At 47.6% G+C, this 26,848-nt stretch overlaps 1 protein-coding gene across 1 annotated transcript in view; it reads left to right on the top strand.

The window, feature by feature from the left end:
- LOC147709788 (uncharacterized) overlaps positions 1 to 26,848 on the top strand; it is a 134,565-nt gene that overhangs the window by 27,492 nt on the left and 80,225 nt on the right. The window contains exons 2-4 of the mRNA XM_086928229.1: positions 2,034 to 2,180; positions 12,998 to 13,150; positions 17,190 to 17,327. Of these exons, the coding sequence (XP_086784355.1) occupies positions 2,034 to 2,180; positions 12,998 to 13,150; positions 17,190 to 17,327 (438 nt within the window). The remainder of the gene's footprint in view (positions 1 to 2,033; positions 2,181 to 12,997; positions 13,151 to 17,189; positions 17,328 to 26,848) is intronic.

Below are 26,848 nucleotides of genomic sequence, written 5' to 3'. Positions count from 1 at the left end.
AAGCATAATGTGTGTTTAGGCCTAATGTGATATCTAAAGTATTGTTTAGCTGCCCCATACTCACGCAGTTATGCCAGTTATGCCAAGGAGGGTTGGGGACCTAATGTTAAGCTTTTATGCTACAGTTGAGGTCTTCAAGTCTCGTGTTTAGGTGCAGGATGACATCTGCTGATATGCTTCATCCATGTGTGGGTTATGTCCTAATGATGCATACTGCATAAGGTTATGCTCACAGGTGAGGCCTACTGCTTTTATCCTACTGATGTCGCAGTTATGCTGGTAATGTTCTTTCCCACTGAGGCTACAGCTTTTGTCCACAGGATTGATGGCAATACATTTATGCCTAATGCGCTCAAGTTTTAATGCCTGCTGTTATATCCCAAATGTTTTCCTTTCAGGCTGGCGCATAGTGTGTTAATTTACTGACCTGCCATGTTATCCTGGGGCCATTGTGGATGCTGCCTGCCACTGAGGATGCCTTATGTTGAGGCCCCGTGTTTATTACAAAGTTATATTCAGTGAGAGACTGTACATCCTTCCTTCACCCTTCCTATCACCCGAACTGTACCAGCGATGGTTCTGGCAGTGCCCGACTGGGCGCTGCCCTGTAAATAGTCCCCGAGCCTACTGTTACTTAGGGCCGGCTGGCCCGTTGACAAGCTTCCGAGGACCGGTTTCTGGCATTCCAGCCGTCTTCAGCCCGGCTTGCTTGAATCCAGTGGTGTGGAGAGCATGGGACTGACGTCTGAGCATACCCATCCCACTCGGGGTGGCAAATGCAAAACCACAGGTCGGGCTGAAGACTGATTGAATGCCAGAAACTGGTCCTCGGGAGCTTGTTTCCGGTCCAGGGAAGGCATGGCTTGGCAGTTCGGGCTGGACTGATCCCATGAGGCATAGGGTCAGACTGATTTGCATATGGCTGTGTCTGAACTGGGGTGGTGTGGAGTGCAAAAAAAACGATGAATTTAGGCCCGGATCTCTGTACTGGGGTGAATGTATGACATTGTTCTGCATTCTGTCCATCAACTGTGGTTTTTGCATTTGTCACCCCGAGTGGGATGGGTATGCTCAGACGTGAGTCACATGCTCTCCACACCACTGGATTCAAGCAAGCCGGGATGAAGACGGCTGGAATGCCAGAAACCGGTCCTCGGAAGCTTGTTTCCGGTCCAGGGAAGTCATGGCTTGGCAGTTCGGGCTGGACTGTTCCCATGAGGCACAGGGTCAGACTGATTTGCATATGGCCATGTCTGAACTGGGGTGATGTGGAGTGCAAAAAAACTATGGATTTAGGCCCAGATCTCTGTACTGGGGTGAATTTATGACAATGTTCTGCATTCTGTCCATCAACTGTGGTTTTTGCATTTGTCACCCCGAGTGGGATGGGTATGCTCAGATGTGAGTCCCATGCTCTCCACACCACTGGATTCAAGCAAGCCGGGATGAAGACGGATGGAATGCCAGAAACCGGTCCTCGGAAGATTGTTTCTGGTCCAGGGAAGGCATGGCTTGGCAGTTCGGGCTGGACTGTTCCCATGAGGCACAGGGTCAGACTGATTTGCATATGGCCATGTCTGAACTGGAGTGGTGTGGAGTGCAAAAAAACGATGGATTTAGGCCCAGATCTCTGTCCTGGGGTGAATGTATGACATTGCTCTGCATTCTGTCCAACAACTGTGGTTTTTGTATATTGAAGTGATGGCATTACCACAATCACGTTGTGAGACCTTTTGGTGGGATTGAGTGTGTGTAAGTGTGAGGCTCTGCAGACATCAGTTTACAGCATTAAAGCTCCAAATGTGTACCTCTTTGTGAAGTTCCGAGCACTGGAAACATTCATAGATTTACTCACCTCAAGGGCCAGAGTAGACATGCAACTCCTATGTAATTGCAATGTCAAGGAAGGGGTTGCACTACACGTACACATGAAAACTTCCACCTGGGGAACACAATATGCCGTCAGATTGTTGGATTTTGCACTATCAGACATTGATTCTATATTCTAATGTGTCTAAATTTCTCCATTTCAGGAACCCTGGGATCTTGCCCCATGCCTCCGGACACTCCAGTCTGCAACACCACGGTTATAGGCACACCGAGCTGCACAGCCGAGTGCCAGGGTGAAGAAAAGTGCTGTTTTTATGGCTGCAGATGGCAGTGCCTAATGCCTGTTAAAGGTACACTGTCTGTCATAGTCACTCCGACACAGGCTATTCATGATGCAGGAAAGTATGTGGTGTAACAGCCAGAGCTGCTGACTTTGTAACAGGGCAACCATCTCAGTGTCAGCTCAAAATCCTGTGATTCTCGGCAAATCACAATCTCCCTGTGCCCTCCAAAAATCAAGGCTTTTTAACGCACAGACAGAAAGACAAGTGCCTTGATGCAAGTCAAAAGTAGAATAACATTCTGTGTGTGACGGCATCACTAGAGTATCTAACAGACTATGAAAAAAACAGAGAAGTACTTCCAAATGGTGGAGACATCACATCCCTCCTCCCCCAGACCTCCATTTACCAGCCGCCTTGCTCCAAAGATTTCCATTCAAAATATTGTTTGCACTATCCATTTACCAGTAAGCCCCTGGCCCCGCCCTCTGTCCCAGCCCCCTGGTTATAGGAGCCCTGGACATAGCAACAAAAACAAAGGCTCCGAGGTAGAGGGGAAATACTGAATAAACAGGGACGGTGTCAGCATCACTTAATCTCCGCACCCCTAAAGACATACAAATTAACCTGGCCTTGTGCAATGTAACTGGTGCTTTTGTAAAGCGCTTCAATACCTTTGGGTCAGTCGAGTTCACACTCAATAAAAATGCACCCAAAAATTAATCAGACATTGTGTAATGTAACTAGCTCTCATGTAAAGTGCTCCAACACCTTTGGGCCGCTCAAGTTCACATTATATAAACAAGCGATGGAGAAAATGTGACGGGAGTTGCAAAAGCCTTGCCCCTAAGAGCGCTGCAAGGTTGGGCTGCTGCAGGTCAGGTGATTGAGGCAGTGAAGCTGAAAGGGTTTGGGGGAAAGCCTCGTACTTTAAAGTCAGAGAAAACTAAATAGGCACCCTCAAAAACAATGTCTGAAGAGTCTGACATTTCATCTTAGTATTTGAGATTAAGTGACGGTGTCAAAGCTCACCCATTGAAGACGGGCAAACAGTGACATGAGCAGGAATCAAAGAAAAAAAGTCCTCCAAATGAACATATACACACAGAAGTGTAATTTTAACAGTCATTGAGTGGTGCTCTGTGAGAGGAAACTAAACCCAAAATGGTGGAGCAATAAAGGAAGGTTTAACCATTAGCAAGCAAGCATTTTGAACGACAATCGTATAGACGCATAAAAAGGCAATGGGCGGGCTGTAAGCACACAGAGTGAATACAGCATGTCTCAAAGAAACAGCGCATACCCTGCCTAAACTCGACCTAATAAATGTGTCCTTGTGTAATGTAACTGGTGCTCATGTTAAGCAGTCCAATTCCTTACACTCGAGTCCACCCAGTAAAAAAATGAAAATAACAAAAGAGACCTGGTCCTTTCGCTTAAGTGGAGGAACCTTTTAAGTCTCATTCTACAGGAAACTCCCACACAGTGGCAGCAAACAGTGGGAGTGCAGCTCCTCCTCCACTGTTGGTTCCTGCAGTTGAGAATGTGGAGGGTGGGCTTAGAGTGTCCCTAACTGCAGTACTGAACTGTGTCCAGGAAGAAAAGAGGGTAGGGGCAGTAAAAGGGACACTGACTGACCCAGAGTGCTTTCAGCTCAATAAGTCAGAAGACTCGTAGACAGTGATAGGATATCAGGGCAGAGAATGCAGAGTCTCAGCTCACACTAGACAGTGTAAGAGACATGCCTCTGCATTAAGCATGTGATGTGTCTGGCATTCATATAGAGCAAATCATTGTTTCCGTTGCCTGTCTTCCACAGTGTGATGTGAGGACATTGAAAAACATTTTCACTTAGAAATGCAAATGTTTTTTAGGTCTGATGATAGCCAACACCTTTTGTAATGAACATGAAGCAAACAAGCGTTGGTTAAGTCCCCTTCAGCCATTGCTTTTTTGGGGGCCGCTCCTTTCAGCCACTGCTTGTTTTGAGCCTGCCCCTTTCAGCCATTAATTGTTTGGAGCCTGTCCCTTTCAGCCACTGCTTGTTTGGAGCTTAGGGCCCACCCCTCTCAGCCAATGCTTTTTTGGAGCCCATCCCTTTCAGCCACTTTTGTTTGGAGCCCCCCCTTTCAGCAACTGCTTGTTTGGAGCCCGCCCTTTCAGCCATTGCTTGTTTTGAACCCACGACTTTCAGCTATTGCTTGTTTGGAGCCCACCCCTTTCAGCCATTGTTTGCTTGAATCCTACCCCTTTCAGCCAATGCTTGTTTCGAGCCCATCTTCTCAGCCATTGCTTGTTTGGAGCCCGCTCCTTTCAACATTGTTTGTTTGGATCCTGCCCCTCTCAGCCATTGGTTGTTTGGATCCTGCCCCTCTCAGCCATTGGTTGTTTGGATACTGCCCCTCTCAGCCATTGGTTGTTTGGAGCCCGCCTCGTTCAGCCATTGCTTGTTTTGAGTCCGTCCCTCTCAGCCACTGCTTGTTTGGAGCTTGGGGCCCACCACTCTTAGCCACTGCTTGTTTGGAGCTCACCTCTTTCAGCCACTGCTTGTTTGGTGCCCACCCCTTTCAGCCAATGCTTGTTTAGGGCCCATCCCTTTCAGCCACTGCTTGTTTGGAGCCCGCCCCTTTCAGCCACTGCTTGTTTGGAGCTCGCCCCTTTCAGCCATTGCTTGATTGGAGCTTAGGTCGGCCCCTTTCAGCCATTGCTTGTTTCGAGCCGACGACTTTCAGCTATTGCTTGTTTGGAGTCCACCCCTTTCAGCCATTGTTTGCTTGAATCCTACCCCTCTCAGCCAATGCTTGTTTCGAACCCATCTTCTCAGCAATTGCTTGTTTGGAGCCCGCTACTTTCAACATTGTTTGTTTGGATCCTGCCCCTCTCAGCCATTGGTTGTTTGGATCCTGCCCCTCTCAGTCATTGGTTGTTTGGAGCCCACCCCTTTCAGCCATTGCTTGTTTGGAGCCCGCCTCTTTCAGCCATTGCTTGTTTGGAGCCCACCCCTCTCAGCCAATGCTTGTTTGGAGCTCACCCTCTCAGCCATTGCTTGTTTAAAGCACACCCCTTTCAGCCATTGCTAGTTTGGAGCCCACCCCTTCAGCCATCGCTTGTTTGGAGCTTGGGGCCAGCCCCTATCAGCCATTGCTTGTTTGGAGCCCGCCCCTTTCAGCCATTGCTTGTTTGGAGCCCGCCCCTTTCAGCCAATGCTTATTTGGAGCTTGCCCCTTTCAGCCATTGCTTGTTTGGAGCCCGCCCCTTTCAGCCATTGCTTGTTTGGAGCCCGCCCCTTTCAGCCATTGCTTGTTTGGAGCTTGCCCCTTTCAGCCATTGCTTGTTTGGAGCCCCCCTCTTTCAGCCATTGCTTGTTTGGAGGTCGCCTCTTTCAGCCATTGCTTGTTTGGAGCTCTCCCCTTTCAGCCATTGCTTTTTTGGAGCTCTCCCCTTTCAACCATTGCTTGTTTGGAGCTCGCCTCTTTCAGCCATTGCTTGTTTGGAGCTTTCCCCTTTCAGCCATTGCTTGCTTGGAGCTGTCCCCTTTCAGCTGTTGCTTGTTTGGAGCCCGCCCCTTTCAGCCGTTGCTTGTTTGGAGCTCTCCTCTTTCAGCCATTGCTTGTTTGGAGGTCGCCTCTTTCGCCGTTGCTTGTTTGAACTGTTGTTTCTATTTTCAGTCAGCCAACAGTGGCATTGTGCATGTCTACATTTTGCAGTTGTGATTGGCGAAGGCGTCTCTCTCTGGGATCACAGCAGCTGTTTGCAGCTGTGGAGAGGCCTGAGGTCAGTAAGCAGGCCAGTTCTTTGTGTAGGCATGTGGTTCTGCAAACCTGGTCGTGGGCACATCTACCACACATCCTGTGGCCATTCTGTTATGGCCACTGAATGTGTGGCGTCTTTTCTTTGGGCTGATCTAGCATAGGGGTTCTAATAGCTGTGGTGGTAGGTGTGAGGGTGGGAGGTCTCTGCTATCTCACATGTGTGGCTTATGTGACTAGATGCCACATGAACCACAGCAGGGGCAGAGTTTTCCTATATGAAGCATCCCAGGAGAGCTCCCTCGCAACTTGAGGCACATCGGAAGCATTGCATCTCGGACCAGTCCAGGAGAGCCACCAGATTAATAGGGAGAGCTGAGCAAGAGCCGGGCAAAGGGCCAGCTGTGTCTCTAACTCGTGCACGAGCTGAGCTCTGAAACATCTGACAAGTAAAGCATACATTCAACATCACTTAGAGTATGAGATATTGTCTTCAAAATTCAAGAGAGTGCATTTGTTTAACTCACAGCAATGTTTTACCTAAGTACATCAGATTATTTAAAAAGTATTTAATGTGGCAGCATTAATAAGATCTGAGAAACATTCCGGTCACCGCCCTCATGACAAGGCGTTCAGTGAACTAAGAGGCAGGTCAGTTGTCATGTACACTGTATAGATGACCTAGATTCTTAAAGTACATGGAACAACTTTATAGGCTAATAACTCAACAACAAGGCAGGTTTCTTGTACAGCGTACACTCAGAACTCAAGTATTTAAAGGTGCTTTCATATACAAAGACAAACACAACGGATGCTCAGTAAAATAAAGCATCTGTTCAGGAGCTCAAAAAGGGAAGCTAGGCTTGGACCCAGATATCCCTCTTTCACATTATTCTATTCAGCCACTCGCTACCAACCAGTTTATATAGCCAGAACCTTGCCCAAGGGCATAAGAGAGTGGGAATGCTCTGGGCCGTTCCTTCTAATTCGACTCTGGTCAATAGACTTTTTCAGGACCTGAGAGGAAAAAGAGTTAACAACAATCTAAGTTTGAAGGTACAGTGGGATCATTAGGACCACACATTGAGTAACTTGAAGTTAAAAGGTTCATTACAAACTTAAAGCCAGACTACTATAAATCAATCTCAATGACATGCTATAAAAATACAGGGTTATCAAAGGAAGACCAAAGTGGGTACAATACTGGTCCTCAACAGCATAGAGCATGTAAGAATGTCTGTGGCAGTTATGCCAAAAATTTAAAAAAATGATTTGATGACTACACAAATGGTTTCGATCCTTCTCCTAGTACATGGAAAAGATTCACAACATCTACTAAACCCTACACTAAACTAAGCATAGGGAAAACCCTACTGGATCAAGGAAGCAGAAAGGTGCCAGCATCATAACCTCTGTAGAAGTTTTATAGGTGAGGAGTCGTGCATAGCACGAGCCACACAATCAGAGACATCTAGAGAGGTCTGCACCGCTCCAAGTCGAAAAGGAACCTAACCACACCCAAGGTGGGTTCACTAATTGAAAAGCTCAAAGAACAAGTGTGAAATATGACCTCATACGCATCATAGTACTTTTCCAGTTCCAAAGAAGGAACTTGGTACCGTGAACACTACTCCAATATTTCACTCTCCACTACCAAAGCAGCCTTGGATTCCTTCCTTCGTCTGATAGTACCAACTGGTAACACTCCTTATGTTCTTCATTACAATTATTTGACCTTTCCAGTTCTTCCTTGCCTCACTATCTCTGAAATACAATGTGCATTTTTTGTCACTGATTAATGAATGCCTTTGGTACACACCTGCAGAAGAGAAAACATGCAGAAAAACAACATGCAGAAAACATGCAGAAAAACAATAAAGTTGTTTTTCTGCAAGTTTTCTCTTCTACAGGTGCATACTAAAGACATTCATTAATCAGTGACAAAAAATACACATTGTATTTCAGAAATTTCTCAACTGTAAACGAAAGGCACACAATAATGCTAACTTAATAGTTTTCTTTAAATGCCTATTAATTCTACAACCTACATATTATGCAATAATTTAAATCTTTAATAAAGGAATCAAACTATTTAATTATGTACTCTTATAAGTGGCACAGTAAGCGAATACATATTTAATTAAACAGAAATGACCATTGGTCAAAATTTATAAACAAAGCATTTAACACATGATTCATTCTCACTATTTTCTGGTGAATGAACTCCATTAAATGCATTTTAGCGCACCACCTTACAACCTAAACCCATAGAAAATTAATACCAGCAGTCAAGTGTTTCTGAAAAGGAAGTACTCCAATGGGCACGCACTTATATGCCAAACACACACAATAGCTGCACTTTCTATATCTTTGATGCGCCCAATCTCATTGGTATTAATGTGTCACACAAGTACATAAGGCCAATATTATATATATATATATATAGCCTAGCAAAAAGTATAAGGTTGGAGCCAAAATTATGCTACCCCAAGGGCTTCACAACAGATACAGACATTTTGTTTCTTTTCAGCAGCAGGACATTTGATAGGATTCCAAGATTCCTGAGCCGAGGCTAAATTTCAAACCCGCTCCCTATAGTACATGGTCAGCAGCTGTCGCCACTGGCCCGCATCACTTCCTGTGAACGCCCGGATCTTGAACGGCTTGAGGTTCCAAGAGGACCTTGAGCTGAGCCAGAGCCAGGCATTTGGCTCACACCTGGCTTGCCCTCGCAAATGGCTTGTCCACCCCTGACTCAAACTGAAAAATGTGCTGTCCCTCCAGCCTAGCACCAAAGCCACCCCCTGCCCTTCCCCCACTTTTCGCCACAAGGCACTCACAAGGAATACCGCCATGTCACCGCCCCGCCATACCCTGGTGAAAGGTCCAGGCCAGGTATCAGGCGGCTCCCAGAGGAAGGAGGGTGAGAAGGGCAAGGAGGCACCAAGAAGGCAGAGGAGTGGCAGACTGGAGCCGGCCTGTAGGTCCTCATGCAAAGGGCAGAGGAGTAACTGGCCGGCCAGTTGAACCCAATGGGCATGTTAAGTGTCTGATGGGGAATCCCAAGGGCCAGAATCCTCCACACTACATAGTGCTCCACCCACTACAGCCACCCTCAGCACAGATGCCAAGGACCTCAGGAACTGCTGCTCTGCATGATAGGGGTATGGTACAGCGCGTGCACTGAAAGAGGGGGTGGTTATCCAGAGGAAAGCGCCTGGTCATGTCATTTTAAAGCACTCATGATGGCTCAGTGGACTAATGCGTCTACTGCAGGGGCCTGTGTTCGACCTCATGGTCACAGGTTCGAATCCCAGCGGGTTAACTCAGCCTTCCCTCCATCTGAGGTCAATAAAATGAGTACTATTGAGTTGGGTAACAACAAGCATTTGTTATTTAGCACCAAGATACCTGTATTGGTGAATGTGCGCTTTACAAATATACCCGTTATGTTATGTTATTAATGAGGAATCTCCTGGACCTCTCTTAGGGCCATATGTATCAAGCCCAAATGCGTTCGCAAACGCCGAAATTCACAGAATGTTGGCGTTTGCGAACGCATTTTCGCTACATAGTATGTATGAAAGAATTTGGGTGCAAGATAAGGAATCGCAAAATTTGTGATTCCTTATTTTGCCATTGCATTTAAGGAATCGCAAATTTTGCGATTACTTAAATGCAATGTATGAAGCAAAAAAAAATTGCAAATTGATCTTAAGGAATCGCAAATTACCACCAACTTCTAGTTGGTGGTAAGTTGCGAATTCCTTGAAAAATGCACAGTTTTGCATTTTTCAAAGTGCCATGTGACGCACATACATGCCCATAGGGCATGTATGTGCACCACATGTGCACCCATGCATATTTCAGGGGTGCAACAGGGAGTCCTTTGGACACCCCTGCACCCTTGAAAATATTCTCAATTTGCGATTAGCAAATTGTGAATCGCAAATTGAGAATTACTTCCCATTAATTCCTATGGGCCTCCTGGTCCATAGAAATGAATGGGAAAGTATTCCTTAATTGTCATTCACAATTTGCGAATCGCAATTATGGAATTTTAAGAAATCGCTAAAAAAAATGCAATTTTCTACATACATACCAATTTGCGAATCTCAAATAGTGATTTCTTAAAAATCGCTATTTGAGATTCGCTAATGGGTACCTTCATACATATGGCCCTTAGGACATTCCTGCTTCAGGTTCCCGACCAGCACGTTTGAGGCTTTCTGAGTTGCTCTCCCGCTGCTCTTCGTTGCCACTCTCTCATTTCTCTCTCTCTGTTATTGTCACCCTGTCTTGCATATTGCCTCTTTCTCTGCCTTCTTCCTGTGCCTGCCTGCCTATCTTGTATATTGGTTCTGTCCTTCCCTGTTTCTGTTCTTGTCTTTCTCCCTTTCATATTGCCTCTGTATTTGCTTTGTTTCTGGTGGCAGGTTTTTCCACCATCTCGGTGCTTTTTGCGCCCTTATCTCAAGGTTGTTCACTATCTCGCTGTGTCTTTTGTCTCCTCATCACTCTTTCTCTCTGCCCACTCACTCTTCTCACTTTCCTTTCCTGTTTTTAACTCTTGTTTTTTGTTTTCCTCAGTTCTTTTCTTAGCTCTCATTTGCTCTTTTCATTTTCCCACTTGTTTTTCCATTCTTTCTCATTTTTATTTCCAGTATTTTTTTGTGCCCATTTCACTTTATAAACCCCCTTTTCATTGTCTTTTTTGTACTTTTTTCTCCCCTCTGGTGGCCTTCCCTTGCGCTCCTTACCTTTACCCCACTGCCTTTCCACGCTGTCTTGCTTACACCTCCTGCTTCACCTCGCAGCCACACCAACAAGCCTCCCCCGATCAACTAGACCAAACATACCTTCAACAAATTCGCAAAATTCCCATCCCACATTGCCCCAGAACTACCACCCGAACCGCCTACCAAGACTTCAACCAGGTCTCAGAAGAAGCCTGCTCTACTGAACTCCTGGAGCACCTTCCTACTTACAGCAGTAGCCTCCCCACTACATCTCCAACCTTAAGGACTAGATAACTACCCACCTGCATGGATACCATGGTACCCCTTAAATCCAACAAAACCACAAGATTCAGCTGGTACACAGAGGAACTCAGGATGCCAAAGAGCCATGACAAACACCTGGAGAGCAGATGGAAAACGAGCCAGGAAAAGACAAAGAAGAACATCATTAAACCATCCCTCAGACGCTACCACCATCTGTGCCACCAAATGCTCATTGATCACATACGGCATTGATGCCAACACCAACAGCAGCAAAGAGACATTCACCATCATGAAAGATTTCACCTTCCCAGCAGCCAGCTCCACCAGCGTCGCCCTCTCGCAAAGCCTCTGCACCAAGCTGCCCCAGTTTATCTGCAACAAGATACTCAGCATGTACGGCAACTTCAACCCCCTTCAAGACACTTTGCAATGTCCTTCCTCATTTCAACCAAAGAAATCACACTGACAACCGATCCGCCATCACAAGGAAGAAACTGCTTCCATCATCCGGTCCATCTACTCTGGGGCTTCATCTGACCCTTACCCCCACCCGGTCTTCGTAAATGGACTGCAATCCAGCAGCTCAATGCTGCCACAAGTCCTGAGCATGTCAATCACAGCAGCCACCTTCCCAGACACCTGAAAACGTTTCACAACCTCTCCCTCTTCAAGAAGCTCTCCGATGACCTGATGACACTAGCCAACTATAGACTCATCTCCCGGCTACCCTACTTGACCAAAGTCCTTGAGAAGATGATCAACAAGCAAAAAACAAATCATTCAATATCCTTGATGCCACTCAATCACATTCTAAACCTACCCAAAGCACAGACGCAGCCCTCATTGCTGAAAAAAGACATCAGTATGATCATGAACAGATGAGACATCGTACATCTACCCCATCCAACATCTGCATGAAACCAAAATCCAAGGACCCACACTCTACTGGATATGCTCATTCCTGACTCGTCGAACCCAGTCAGTCATCCTGGTCCAGCATAGGGTGCTTGGACGCCTGTATCCTCATCTGTGGAGTACCACAAGGCTCATCACTCAGCACGACCCTCTTCAACAACTACATGGTTCCGCCTTGCAGCATCATCCACACACATGGAATCGATGTTCCATCCGATGCTTATAGAGGACAGTTGATACTCTCCTTCTCGGACCAAACATCTAACACCCAAACCAAGTTCCCAGCCTGCATAACAGAAGTCGTCAACTGGATAAAAAACAACCGTCTCAAACTGCACACCGACTAGACAGAAGTTGTTATTTTCAGCAGAAACTCCTTACCTTGGGATTCCATCTAATCGCAGGAAGAACTCATACCCACAACCACGTGGAATTCCCACACTGAGAACCTCAGCATTATTATCAACAGTCAACACACATTGACCGCTTCCACACCCTGAAGATACTGAAGTAAATCAAATGACTGCATACCAGCCCCCGTAGAACCATCACTCAAGTTCTCATCACAAGCAAACTGGACTACGGGAACACCGTCTACGCCGGAATCATCAAACAAATGACCAGTTGACTCAAAACCATACAGAACTTAGCAGCCAGGATCACACTCAACTTACCACACCTTCGGGAACTCCACGGACTTTCTGTAAACAAATGACCTCAGTTCAAGGTCCTCACACACACATTTATAGCCCTACACAACACAGGCCCAGTTCACCTCAACAACTGCACCACATTCCAAAAACCCACCAGACACCTCTGCTGAGCAGGACTAATTGACACATCCCACGCATACGCTGATCCTGATCGAGGGATACGGATTTCTCCTATGTAGCTTCTGAAGCCGCTTCTTCACTTCTCCAATTCCTCAAGAAGCTTTTTGAACAGACTTCCACTAGCCTAACCCTAAGCCAGACTTTCCACTGCTTCAGCGCCAGGATAGTCTTCGGAGTGATAGAGCACTCTACAAATATTCATATCATAACAACATGTGTCGGACACTGAATACGGTGCAAACCATTTGTAACTTGTCAACTGGAATCACCACCAGGGTGAGTGAGTTCCAAACCAAATGTGTCAATGCCCTTCTGCTGCATGTGCTGATACCTGTGACCAGTTGGCAGGCACCCGGATGTCACTGATGTCCTTTTATCTGTTGCAGAGAAGTGGCAGCCCTGCCCAACCTTCAACACCTCGGTGTGTCCTTTGGCGTACCCTGTAACCGCTGAGTGCCATGATGACAGTCAGTGCCCAGGAACTCAACGATGCTGCTGCCAGGGGAACTGCACACTGCGATGCACAGAGACAGTCGCAGGTAAGGGTGATAATGTCAAGTGTATCACACAACAGGTCTTGCTCAGAGTATGGGTGAATGTGCGGATCATTGCCGTGTGCGTGTCCAGACAGGGAAGCCGCTGGCCCTTGGTGCCGGGTGGTATGAATTCTAGTCATGATCTCCATAGTCCACTGTAACGCAACACATGTGATAGGAACATGTATCAGAGTGTGTAGCTTGGCTCCTGAGAAAATGCCACAATAATGACCACCTGGTTCCAAAGAGTCTGAGCTCAGTTAGAGGTTGCTGTGTGCTGGCTATCTGCTGGCAAATGAGAGATACCACTTCCATCAACCTCACGTTTCCACTGCTCTATTTAGAGGTCTGGGATCCGCAGGGTTTCCACAGGAAGAAGCTCGTTGTCAATGTCTTTCATAGGCGAGACCTATTGGCTTTGCCAATGCTTATTTTCCTTCTTAAATCAACACGGGTGGGCAAATTGTGCCACAGATTCTTTTCAGCAAGGATATTGATTTTACCATTCAGATGTGCCACAATCAGCTCAGGCACTAAATACAAGTAAACGTAAGTGCAAAATGCATTGATGTGTGTTCATGGAAATTAATTAACTTTGATTTTCTGAGGATTTGGGTTTTCAAAATTGTAAAATGCACTTTTCCCAGGGTCACTGTTACTGGGATCTGTCACCTGGACACGATCTTTCTGGTTTCACTACCTTTTGGGTAAAGTCACAGCCTATAAGGGAAGTTCAGATGAGTGTTTAATAAACAATGAACACCGACAGGTGTGAAGCTTGAATGTGGGATTTAAAAAACTGGAAGGATGAGACCGAGACAGACGGATTAACAGGGGAATTTTGGTTCACTCCAGAATTAATGACGTTATCTTCTCTCGAGCAATATATTACCGTAAATTAACTTTGTGGGAAAAAAATAATAATATGTCAATCAGTAAAAACAGGTCTCGTTAATGATACCAATCAAACCCAAACCAAGATGGCCGACACGGGCGGAGTGATCGGAAGGCGCTGTCTGTCTCTTTGTTTCTCCTGGTAACTGGGGGCGCCTCAGTTATAAACTCATTTCAAGAGGAGGGGGCATGCATGGTCTTGTATCCCATAAATGCATTGTGGGGTTCACAAGTAGGTGTTACAAGGGCGAGACCTTTGAGGAATGTGTGACTACAAAGTCCACCCGACTCTACCACCCGATAGGGCACAGGATTTACACCAGTCATGAGAGGAGAAAATACCTCCAACTGGTCTCTGTGCGTGGCATGAGCACGAATGTGTGAATTTTACTATCAACCTTAGAATGCACTGAAGATTATACAAACACAAGTCTGGGAGGACATTGGGATCTAAGGCTGGTCTAATAGGAAATCCACGCGACCTGTAGGGCCACATGAAGAGGCAGAGACATGCAGGCCCGCAGATGCTGGAGCAAGAAACTCTCCAAAGAGCATCACATTTGTTTTTCATCTTGTCAGAGGACCTCTGAATATACATTGATAGGGGTGTCCCGTGGGCTACTTTAATCTTAAACCCCTTTGCTCTAGAAGAGCTTCCTTCGAGGCCGGGGTTGAGCGCCCAGATATGGAGGGGTTTGGGTGAGGACTCACTGATGGAGCAGGCTACTTGGAGCTCCCAGTGGGTAAGAGTCCTTTTAAAACATCTTTAGTGTTTGTTTTTGGTCTGCAGACAGAAGCATTGATAATGTAGAGAAAGCGTTGCCTCTTCTTTGATAAATGTAGACACTGGAAGTGGAGCTAAACGTCTATCTCTCCATTTGTTTGTTTTTTAACTTTAGACAGCGCATACGCAGAAAAGGGCGCTCAACACTCTCAGACCTCACTCTTGGATCAATAAAGGCGGATTCATGTTAGTGACAATCACATGCTAGAACGGAGGAGAGGGCCCTTTCTAACCCCCCCTTTGACTGATCTTTTTTTTAATTGTAAATCAGCATTGAAAGCCCAATTAACGACCACCTTCAAAGAATAAGGGGCATATTACCAAGACAGGCGACAAAATTATTCCCGTTTTAGCGGCAGAAAACTGCTGCTAAAACAGCGATAATTGGCTTGATAATATGCTCTATGGAATTCCAATTGAAGCCCATGTTAGATGTCCTTCACATCTAACATAGGCTTCAATTGGAATTCCATAGATCATATTATCAAGCCAATTATCGCTGCTTTAGCGGCAGTTTTCTGCCGCTAAAACGGAGATCATTTTATCCCCTGGCTTGATAATATGCCCCTGATTTCTTAGCATTGACACTCATAATTCTTCTTGTTTGATCCACACATTCTCTGCTCAGACACCAATCCTCCTTTCCGACTGTTTATTCTATTTTTCTCGACTCCCTTTATGCTTTCTTATATTTTTCACACAAAGAGGCCTTCTCCATCCATTGGGTCATGGAACCCGACATCTACAGTGGCGAAAAACACTACACAAAGGAAACCATTCACGCTGAAGGTTAAACCTTGCGAAATCCAAGTGCTCAAGGCCTTTAGTCAAGTTAACAAGGCTAAGTTTTCCACGCACCTTATAACTAAATGAACACAAATACATTAACAGTCACATTGAAAATATGAATGCAATTGTAATCAACATATTTTCCATTATACACTGATTCAAAATATATTTCCATGAATGCATACAAATAATCACAAACACATGCATGTGAAATATATATATAAATTGCAATTTCTAATCGCTGCAGAAGATTTAAGTGTTCTCGCATATTTACGTGGTATTTGATGTGGCGAATGCACTTTCACGTGGCCTTAAGTGCACTTCACATCACATGCATACACAGGACCTGTGGTGTACATATATGAGGCCTAATCAATAACAGCGACAATCATGAGGGTGGGGCCACATGTGTGCAGCTCCAGCGGTGAGTGATGCGGAGGCTATGGCGAAGAATACTCTTGTCGACAGGCACCCGTCCGGTGAGGACACCCCAGTACCTCTATCTATACCTAGCTTTGTGCAAGCTGCCAAACTTTGCATCAGTTGTAAGTTGTGATGAGGCCATTCAGGGGAGTTCGAATTCAGCTTGTTGCAGTGGTCTGCTCAGGAAGGAACAAAGGCCTGGAAACTTGTCAAATGATGGCCTACAGTCCTGACCCCAAGGTGGCCTCAGTCTCCTGCCTAATGGGATCATTGTTTCTTCACCAGATGTAAAGGTAAAAGTAGTCAGTAATTGTAGACCCTAAATGGAGGACTGGTCCATGAGGCTGGACAGCTTTCTCTAACCCCTTCCCAGAGAAACCCATTCACTCACATGAAACACACATCACAGCTGAGTCTCTCACTGTCTGAGCCTGTTCTACAGTCACAGCTCAGCTCCACACAAACTCCCAGGAGACCAATGACCCCTTCCCAACCTTTCCACATTGTAACATATATCCAGGGGAGGCAAACTCCAGAGGGGGCAAAGTACAGGGAGGAAGCCATCTTCGGGAGGAAAACCTCTGACGGTCTCCATCCATGGGGGTGGGGGGGGGGGTCTGACACGACATGCAGTCTCCCTGGAGCGGGCTGTGTGCATGGCTCTTTCGCTCTGAGCCTTGTCAAGCAGTAGTAATATTAATGTCGTTTACCTATGCTCTGTCTTCGGATACACTGGGCCTTGTTTAGTTAAACAGAGCTTCATTTCAATGAATGCTGTGGGAGTCTATAATTCTCTAATGCATAAAACGAGGGGATTTTTGAGGTAAACCTATTTATCTGTGGGAAGAGATTTAATCTCTTTGTGTGTTTATTGTATTTAAAAATGCCTTAAAAACAAAAATCTCATGGGCCTCAATTTATAAAGACAAAAACCTGCAGATGAACAGTCCCAATTCAGTCTTTTGCAGATCAGATGAAGTGAGTCCACCCAGTAGATGTTTAGACCCTGCTCGCGAAAGGTGTTGTGGTGGAAAATTACGTTTTTTGGGAGCAGACAGAGATGGTAAACTAGACACACGCGTCATCAGTGTGGAGGTAAAAGGACAGACGAAGCCTGAGCCTTCTCTAACCAGGAACCATTCTTTGTTGCAGAAAAACCCAGCTTTTGCCCGGTACCAAAGGAGGCGTGTGGGTATAATGAGACACGCCAGTGTGGAAATGACACAGACTGCCCGGGAAAACAGAAGTGCTGTGAGGACTGTGGGAAGAAGTGCCGGGAACCTGTGCCAGGTAAAGTAACAACAGACTCCTACCCTGTGCCAGAGACCTCATGGTCCGGTGTATGATGAACAGATTATAAGAAGGTATAAAGCTGGTGGGCTTTATTGGTCTCCAGCATTGCACCTCCATGCACCAGCGACAATACGAAAGGTCTTCAAACCTTGGCTTCAAAACTGGAGACGCCATTCGAACTGAGACACAAACTCTGGATCAACCATGCGACCAGCAGGTCCCCTCAAATCCCCTGAAGACCTCTCCAGCACCAGAGCTCTTACAGACAGCCCTTACACCAACTCAATGACATCACCTTAGACATAGACATCACCACTGCAGTAAACACCTTGAAACCTGCTGCATCTGTCCTTGAAAAATCATCTTCCTCCTTGACCTCACAAACAATGCTTTTCCCAAACACCCTAACACCAGAGTCAGTTTTCAATCACCCCCCCAACCCCCCCCCCTCCCTCCCCCATATAGCAAAGATTAAACAAGCATTGATGGTTTCCAGAGCCAACCAGCTGTCGCTGACACTTGGACCAAAAGAAGAAAGTCACAACTTGATACAACGTCTCGTTAGAGTTTCAACAATGTGTTCAATGAGCAGAATACACCTCACCCCATGCTGTAGACAGCCACCCCTAGCTGCCCCATAGCATTCACTGCCACCCCAACAATCTACAGTCCTAGCTGACTGCAAGGGGGGATCCATTAGGGGTGTTCCAAAGTCCATTGTCATAACACAGTTTATTCCTACCGCGAAAGATTGGGGTGGGCTCTTAACTGGCAAAGCACTAACAATGTCCTGCTGCAGGTTTTCTGTGGGTCTGTCCTTGTATTGGATGCTTTCTCGTCTTTCTCAATTCCTTGCTCTTGATCTGATGGTTTTCCACCCTATTCCAGTGCTTGTCCTTGCCATGGAGCATTTAGACTTTACCCGATTTTATCTTTGATTGGTTAGGTGTATCCTTCGCCGGCTAATACCAGGATCTGTTTTAAGTATATGTGACATTCCATGAGAGTGTTCACAAAAGGAGGACAAAGTTCCTATACCTGGGTGCAAAAGTCACCCACGTATCTGGGTGCAAACAGTCACCCATACATTAAAAACAGCAAAGAGTGGGGAAAGAGTAATCCTAGGTAAAAAGTACCCTGATGGGAGAGGGAAAGACATTATACTTCCTCTGCTGCCCTCACAAACCCCGGGGGATGTCATGCTTCATCATCAGGCAATTTGGTCCTCGTACGGCCGGCGCTGCAATTCCCTACGGGTCCCCCGAAGGGTCACTTTGTCGGAGATCTTTTTGAGGATTAGCCGGATGTTGCATGCAGGTGTGTGGGGAAGGGTAAGGGAGGGTAAATCAATAACGTGCAAACATGATAGTGTAGTAAAATCAAGGGTATGTAAGCAGCGACAAGATTGTCTAAGTAACCCTTGGCAGTTAAAGGTACTGCTTAAAAATGACTGACCCCACAAGGCCCACTATGCCTGGGTGTCACTAGTCGAGGTCAACATGTTTCGCGCCTCTATCGCCCGCAGGTCATTGGCGCTTCGTCAGGACCAAAAACAAAGTGAAGTGCACGTGAACAAAATACATAAAAGTTAAAATGAGAACGCTCTTATCTCATTCAGTGCGGATCAGGGGACCTGTGTCCCCACTATGTGGTTGTAGCTGCTACATAGAAGCTGCTCCTGGATGATACCTAGGAAAAAAAAGAAAGCAAAGTAAGCGTGATCACTGCTAGAGACCACTGCTAGAGATCACTGCCTGAGATCACTGCTAGAGACCACCGCTGGAGATCACTGCTAGGCAACACTGCTGGAGATCACTGCTAGGCAACACTGCTAGAGGTCACTGCTAGAGATCACTGCTGGATATCACTACTAGAGCCCACTGCTGGAGATCACTGCTAGAGACCAATGCTGGACATCACTGCTAGGCAACACTGCCAGAGATCACTGCTAGGAAACACTGCTGGATAGCACTGCTAGACACTACTGCTGGAGATCACTGCTAGGCAACACAGCTGGAGATCACTTCTAGAGACTACTGCTGAAGATCACTGCTAGAGAGCATTGCTGGAGATCATTGCTAGGCAACACTCCTAGAGACCACTGCTAGAGACCACCGCTGGAGGGCACTGCTAGAGACAACTGCTGGAGATCACTGCTAGGCAACACTGCTGGAGGTCACTACTAGAGGCCACTGCTGGAGATCACTGCTAGGCAACACTGCTGGAGATCACTGCTAGAGACCACTGCTGGAGATCACTGCTAGGCAACACTGCTGGAGATCACTGCTAGAGACCACTGCTGGAGATCACTGCTAGGCAACACTGCTGGAGATCCCTGCTAGAGACCAATTCTGGAGATCACTGCTAGAGTGCACTACTGGAGAGCACGTCTAAGCACCACTGCTGGAGATCTCTGCTAGGCAACACCTCTAGAGAGCACTGCTAGTCACTACTGTTGGAGACCACTGTTAGGCAACACTGTTGGAAATCACTGCTAGGAAAAACTGCTAGAGACCACTGCTAGTCACTACTGTTGGAGAACACTGCTAGGCACCACTGCTGAAGATCACTGCTAGACAACACTGCTGGAGACCACTACTAGGCAACACTGCTGGAGATCAGTGCTAGGCAACACTGCTAGAGAGCGCTGCTCTTCACTACTGGTGGAGATCACTGCTAGGCACCACTGCTAGAGGTCACTGCTAGGCACTACTGCTGGCAATCACTGCTAAGCAACTCTGCTATAGACCACTGTTAGGCAACACTGTTGGAGATCGCTGCTAGGAAAAACTGCTAGAGAGCACTACTATGTAACACTGCTGGAGGTCACTGTTAGGCACCACTGCTGGAGATCACTGCTAGGCAATACAGCTAGAGACCACTGCTAGGCAACACTGCTGGAGAGCATTGCTAGAGATCACTGATAGAGACCACTGCTGGAGACCACTGCTAGAGACCACTGCTGGACATCACTGCTAGGCAACACTGTTGGAGTTCACTGCTAGAGATCACTGCTGGAGATCACTGCTAGAGCCCACTGCTGGAGATCACTGCTAGAGACCAATGCTGGAGATCACTGCTAGGCAACACTGCTAGAGACCACTGCTAGGCAACACTGCTGGAGGGCACTTATAGAGACCACTGCTGGAGATCACTGCTAGGCAACACAGTTGGAGATCACTGCTAGAGACCACTGCTGGAGATCACTGCTAGAGAGCACTGCTGGTATTCACTGCTAGGCAACACTGCTACAGACCACTGCTAAGCAACACTACTGGAGAGCAGTGCTAGAGACCACTGCTGGATTCACTGCTAGGCTACACTGCTGGAGGTCACTGCTAGAGACCACTGCTGGAGATCACTGCTAGGGACTTCTGCTGGAGATCACTGCTAGGCAACACTGCTGGAGAGCACTGCTAGAGACCAAAGCTGGAGATCACTGCTATAGACCACTGCTCGAGATCACTGCTAGAACCCACTGCTAAAGACCACTGCTGTATATCACTGCTATGTAACACTGCTGGAGGTCACTGCTAGAGACTACTGCTGGAGATCACTGCTAGAGACATCTGTAGGAGATCACTGCTAGACAACACTGCTGGAGATCACTGCTAGGCATCACTGCTGGAGGTCACTGCTAGAGATCACAGATGGAGATCACTGCTAGAGCCCACTGGTGGAGATCACTTCTAGAGACCAATGCTGGAGATCACTGCTAGGCAACACAGCTGGAGATCACTGCTAGAGACCACTGCTGGAGATCACTGCTAGAGTGCACTACTGGAGAACACGTCTAAGCACCACTGCTGGAGATCTCTGCTAGGCAACACTTTTTTACAGCACCGCTAGTCACTACTGTTGGAGATCACTGCTAGGCACCACTGCTGGAGATCACTGCTAGACAACACTGCTAGAGACCGTTGCTAGGCAACACTGCTGGAGATCAGTGCTAGGCAACACTGCTAGAGAGCGCTGCTCATCACTACTGGTGGAGATCACTGCTAGGCACCACTGCTAGAGGTCGCTGCTAGGCACTACTGCTGGCAATCACTGCTAGGCAACTCTGCTAGAGACCACTGCTAGGCAACACTGTTGGAGATCACTGCTAGGAAAAACTGCTAGAGCGCACTGCTAGGCAACACTGCTGGAGGTCACTGTTAGGCACCACTGCTGGAAATCACTGCTAGGCAATACAGCTAGAGACCACTGCTAGGCAACACTGCTGGAGAGCATTGCTAGAGATCACTGATAGAGACCACTGCTGGAGATCACTGCTAGAGACCACTGCTGGAGATCACTGCTAGAGACCACTGCTGGACATCACTGCTAGGCAACACTTCAGGAGATCACTGCTAGGCAACACTGCTGGAGATCACTGCTAGAGACCACTGCTGGAGATCACTGCTAGGCAACACTGCTGGAGATCCCTGCTAGAGACCAATGCTGGAGATCACTGCTAGAGTGCACTACTGGAGAGCACGTCTAAGCACCACTGCTGGAGATCTCTGCTAGGCAACACCTCTAGAGAGCACTGCTAGTCACTACTGTTGGAGACCACTGTTAGGCAACACTGTTGGAGATCACTGCTAGGAAAAGCTGCTAGAGACCACTGCTAGTCACTACTGTTGGAGAACACTGCTAGGCACCACTGCTGAAGATCACTGCTAGACAACACTGCTGGAGACCACTACTAGGCAACACTGCTGGAGATCAGTGCTAGGCAACACTGCTAGAGAGCGCTGCTCTTCACTACTGGTGGAGATCACTGCTAGGCACCACTGCTAGAGGTCACTGCTAGGCACTACTGCTGGCAATCACTGCTAAGCAACTCTGCTATAGACCACTGTTAGGCAACACTGTTGGAGATCGCTGCTAGGAAAAACTGCTAGAGAGCACTACTATGTAACACTGCTGGAGGTCACTGTTAGGCACCACTGCTGGAAATCACTGCTAGGCAATACAGCTAGAGACCACTGCTAGGCAACACTGCTGGAGAGCATTGCTAGAGATCACTGATAGAGACCACTGCTGGAGACCACTGCTAGAGACCACTGCTGGACATCACTGCTAGGCAACACTGTTGGAGTTCACTGCTAGAGATCACTGCTGGAGATCACTGCTAGAGCCCACTGCTGGAGATCACTGCCAGAGACCAATGCTGGAGATCACTGCTAGGCAACACTGCTAGAGACCACTGCTAGGCAACACTGCTGGAGGGCACTTATAGAGACCACTGCTGGAGATCACTGCTAGGCAAAACAGTTGGAGATCACTGCTAGAGACCACTGCTGGAGATCACTGCTAGAGAGCACTGCTGGTATTCACTGCTAGGCAACACTGCTACAGACCACTGCTAAGCAACACTACTGGAGAGCAGTGCTAGAGACCACTGCTGGATTCACTGCTAGGCTACACTGCTGGAGGTCACTGCTAGAGACCACTGCTGGAGATCACTGCTAGGGACTTCTTCTGGAGATCACTGCTAGGCAACACTGCTGGAGAGCACTGCTAGAGACCAAAGCTGGAGATCACTGCTATAGACCACTGCTCGAGATCACTGCTAGAACCCACTGCTAAAGACCACTGCTGTATATCACTGCTATGTAACACTGCTGGAGGTCACTGCTAGAGACTACTGCTGGAGATCACTGCTAGGCAACACTGCTGGAGATCACTGCTAGGCATCACTGCTGGAGGTCACTGCTAGAGATCACAGATGGAGATCACTGCTAGAGCCCACTGGTGGAGATCACTTCTAGAGACCAATGCTGGAGATCACTGCTAGGCAACACAGCTGGAGATCACTGCTAGAGACCACTGCCGGAGATCACTTCTAGAGAGCACTGCTGGAATTCACTGCTAGGCAACACTGCTAGAGATCACTGCTAAGCAACACTACTGGAGAGCAGTGCTAGAGACCACTGCTGGAGATCACTGCTAGGCAACACTGCTGGAGGTCACTCTAAGAGACCACTGCTGGAGATCACTGTTAGAGACTTCTGCTGGAGATCATTCTCTAGGCAACACAGCAGGAGATCACTTCTAGAGACTACTGCTGGAGATCACTACTAGAGAGCACTGCTGGAGATCACTGCTAGGCAACATTGCTGGAGGTCACTGCTAGAGGCCACTGCTGGAGATCACTGCTAGGCAAAACTGCTGGAGATCACTGCTAGAGACCACTGCTGGAGATCACTGCTAGAGTGCACTACTGGAGAACACGTCTAAGCACCACTGCTGGAGATCTCTGCTAGGCAACACTTTTTTACAGCACCGCTAGTCACTACTGTTGGAGATCACTGCTAGGCACCACTGCTGGAGATCACTGCTAGACAACACTGCTAGAGACCGTTGCAAGGCAACACAGCTGGAGATCAGTGCTAGGCAACACTGGTAGAGAGCGCTGCTCATCACTACTGGTGGAGATCACTGCTAGGCACCACTGCTAGAGGTCGCTGCTAGGCACTACTGCTGGCAATCACTGCTAGGCAACTCTGCTAGAGACCACTGCTAGGCAACACTGTTGGAGATCACTGCTAGGAAAAACTGCTAGAGAGCACTGCTAGGCAACACTGCTGGAGGTCACTGTTAGGCACCACTGCTGGAAATCACTGCTAGGCAATACAGCTAGAGACCACTGCTAGGCAACACTGCTGGAGAGCATTGCTAGAGATCACTGATAGAGACCACTGCTGGAGATCACTGCTAGAGACCACTGCTGGAGATCACTGCTAGAGACCACTGCTGGACATCACTGCTAGGCAACACTTCAGGAGATCACTGCTAGGCAACACTGCTGGAGTTCACTACTAGAGCCCACTGCTGGAGATCGCTGCTAGAGACGACTGCTGGAGATCACTGCTAGAGACTACTGCTAGAGATCACTGCTAGGCAACACTGCTGGAGATCACTGCTAGGCAAAACTGCTGGAGATCACTGCTGGGGAGCACTGCTAGGCAATACAGCTAGAGACCACTGCTGGAGATCACCACTAGAGCCCACTGCTGGAGATCACTGCTAGAGACCACTGCTGGAGATCACTGCTAGAGACTACTGCTAGAGATCACTGCTAGGCATCACTGCTGGAGGTCACTGCTAGAGATCACAGATGGAGATCACTGCTAGAGCCCACTGCTGGAGATCACTGCTAGAGACCAATGCTGGAGATCACTGCTAGGCAACACTGCTAGAGACCACTGCTAGGCAACACTGCTGGAGGGCACTGATAGAGACCACTGCTGGAGATCACTGCTAGGAAACACAGCTGGATATCACTGCTAGAGACCACTGCTGGAGATCACTGCTAAAGAGCACTGCTGGAATTCGCTGCTAGGCAACACTGCTAGAGACCACTGCTAAGCAGCATTATTGGAGAGCAGTGCTAGAGACCAATGCTGGAAATCTCTGCTAGGCAATACTGCTGGAGGTCACTGCTAGAGACCCCTGCTGGAGATCACTGCTAGAGACTTCTGCTGGAGATCACTGCTAGGCAACACTGCTGGAGAGCACTGCTAGAGACCAAAGCTGGAGATCACTGCTATAGACCACTGCTCGAGATCACTGCTAGAACCCACTGCTAAAGACCACTGCTGTATATCACTGCTAGGTAACACTGCTGGAGATCACTGCTAGGCATCACTGCTGGAGGTCACTGCTAGAGATCACAGATGGATATCACTGCTAGAGCCCACTGCTGGAGATCACTGCTAGAGACCAATGCTGGAGATCACTGCTAGGCAACACAGCTGGAGATCACTGCTAGAGACCACTGCTGGAGATCACTGCTAGAGAGCACTGCTGGAATTCACTGCTAGGCAACACTGCTAGAGACCACTGCTAAGCAACACTACTGGAGAGCAGTGCTAGAGACCACTGCTGGAGATCACTGCTAGGCAACACTGCTGGAGGTCACTGCTCGAGATCACTGCTAGAACCCACTGCTAAAGACCACTGCTGGAGATCACAGCTAGGTAACACTGCTGGAGATCACTGCTAGGCAACACTGCTGGAGGTCACTGCTAGAGATCACTGCTGGAGATCAGTGCTAGAGCCCACTGCTGGAGATCACTGATAGAGACCACTGCTGGAGATCAGTGCTAGGCAACACTGCTAGAGAGCGCTGCTCGTCACTACTGGTGGAGATCACTGCTAGGCACCACTGCTAGAGGTCACTGCTAGGCACTACTGCTGATGATCACTGCTAGGCACTTCTGCTAAAGACCACTGTTAGGCAACACTGTTGGAGATCACTGCTAGGAAAAACTGCTAGAGAGCACTGCTAGGCAACACTGCTGGAGGTCACTATTAGGTACCATTGCTGGCGATCACTGCTAGGCAATACAGCTAGAGACCACTGCTAGAGACCACTGCTGGAGACCACTGCTAGAGACCACTGCTGGAGATAACTGCTAGGCAACACTGCTGGAGATCACTGCTAGGCAACACTGCTGGAGGTCACTGCTAGAGATCACTGCTGGAGATCACTGCTAGAGCCCACTGCTGAAGATCACTGCTAGAGACCAATGCTGGAGATCACTGCTAGGCAACACTGCTAGGGGCCACTGCTAGGGAACACTTCGGGAGAACACTGATAGAGACCAAAGCTGAAGATCACTGCTAGGCAACACTGCTGGAGATCATTGTTAGAGACCACTGCTGGAGATCACTGCTAGAGAGCACTGCTGGAGAGCACTGCTAGGCAACACTGCTAAAGACCACTGCTAGGCAACACTGCTGGAGAGCAGTGCTAGAGACCACTGCTGGAGGTCACTGCTAGGCAACACTGCTGGAGGTCACTGCTAGAGACCCCTGCTGGAGATCACTGCTAGAGACTTCTGCTGTGGATCACTGCTAGGCAACACTGCTGGAGATCACTGATAGGCAACACTGCTGGAGATAACTGCTAGGTAACACTGCTGGAGATCACTGCTAGAGATCACTGCTGGAGATCACTGCTAGGCAACACTGCTGGAGAGCACTGCTAGAGACCACTAATAGAGAGCAATGCTAGGCAACACTGCTGGAGATCACTGCAGGATATCACTGCTAGAGACCACTTCTAGAGATCAGCTAAAAAGACCTATTATAACAATGTTATTAATACAGCCAAGCAAAAGCAAAAAAAAATATTCGCCATTGTCAAGTCTTTCACGCATCCTAGAGCTCTACAATCAGAAATCCCGCCTTCTTTAGAATTCTGCAGTCAGATTGCGGACTTCTTTGAAGAAAAAAATCTTACTGATAAAAAAGGACTTCCAAGCTCCCTGTCATGTCCTGTCTGCCACTCCATCGGATTGTGAAAAGAATCTGAAGGCATGTCTTAGAACTTTTACCCCGGTCACGCTCCTCCAGACCCGGGAGGCTATTATGTCATGTAAATCGGCTGCCCCCTCGGATTCATGTCCACCCAGAATCCTCCACCAATTAATTGAGGTTGTTAATCCTATCATTAACGAGATTGTTAATGCTTCCCTGAGCACAGGCATTGTGCCTAGCGAATGGAAGCATGCTATCGTGAG

This window comes from Lissotriton vulgaris, chromosome 6 (assembly GCF_964263255.1).
Source record: "Lissotriton vulgaris chromosome 6, aLisVul1.2, whole genome shotgun sequence".
In the NCBI taxonomy this organism is placed as follows: domain Eukaryota; kingdom Metazoa; phylum Chordata; class Amphibia; order Caudata; family Salamandridae; genus Lissotriton; species Lissotriton vulgaris.
This window is presented reverse-complemented; position numbering and strand designations above follow the sequence as displayed.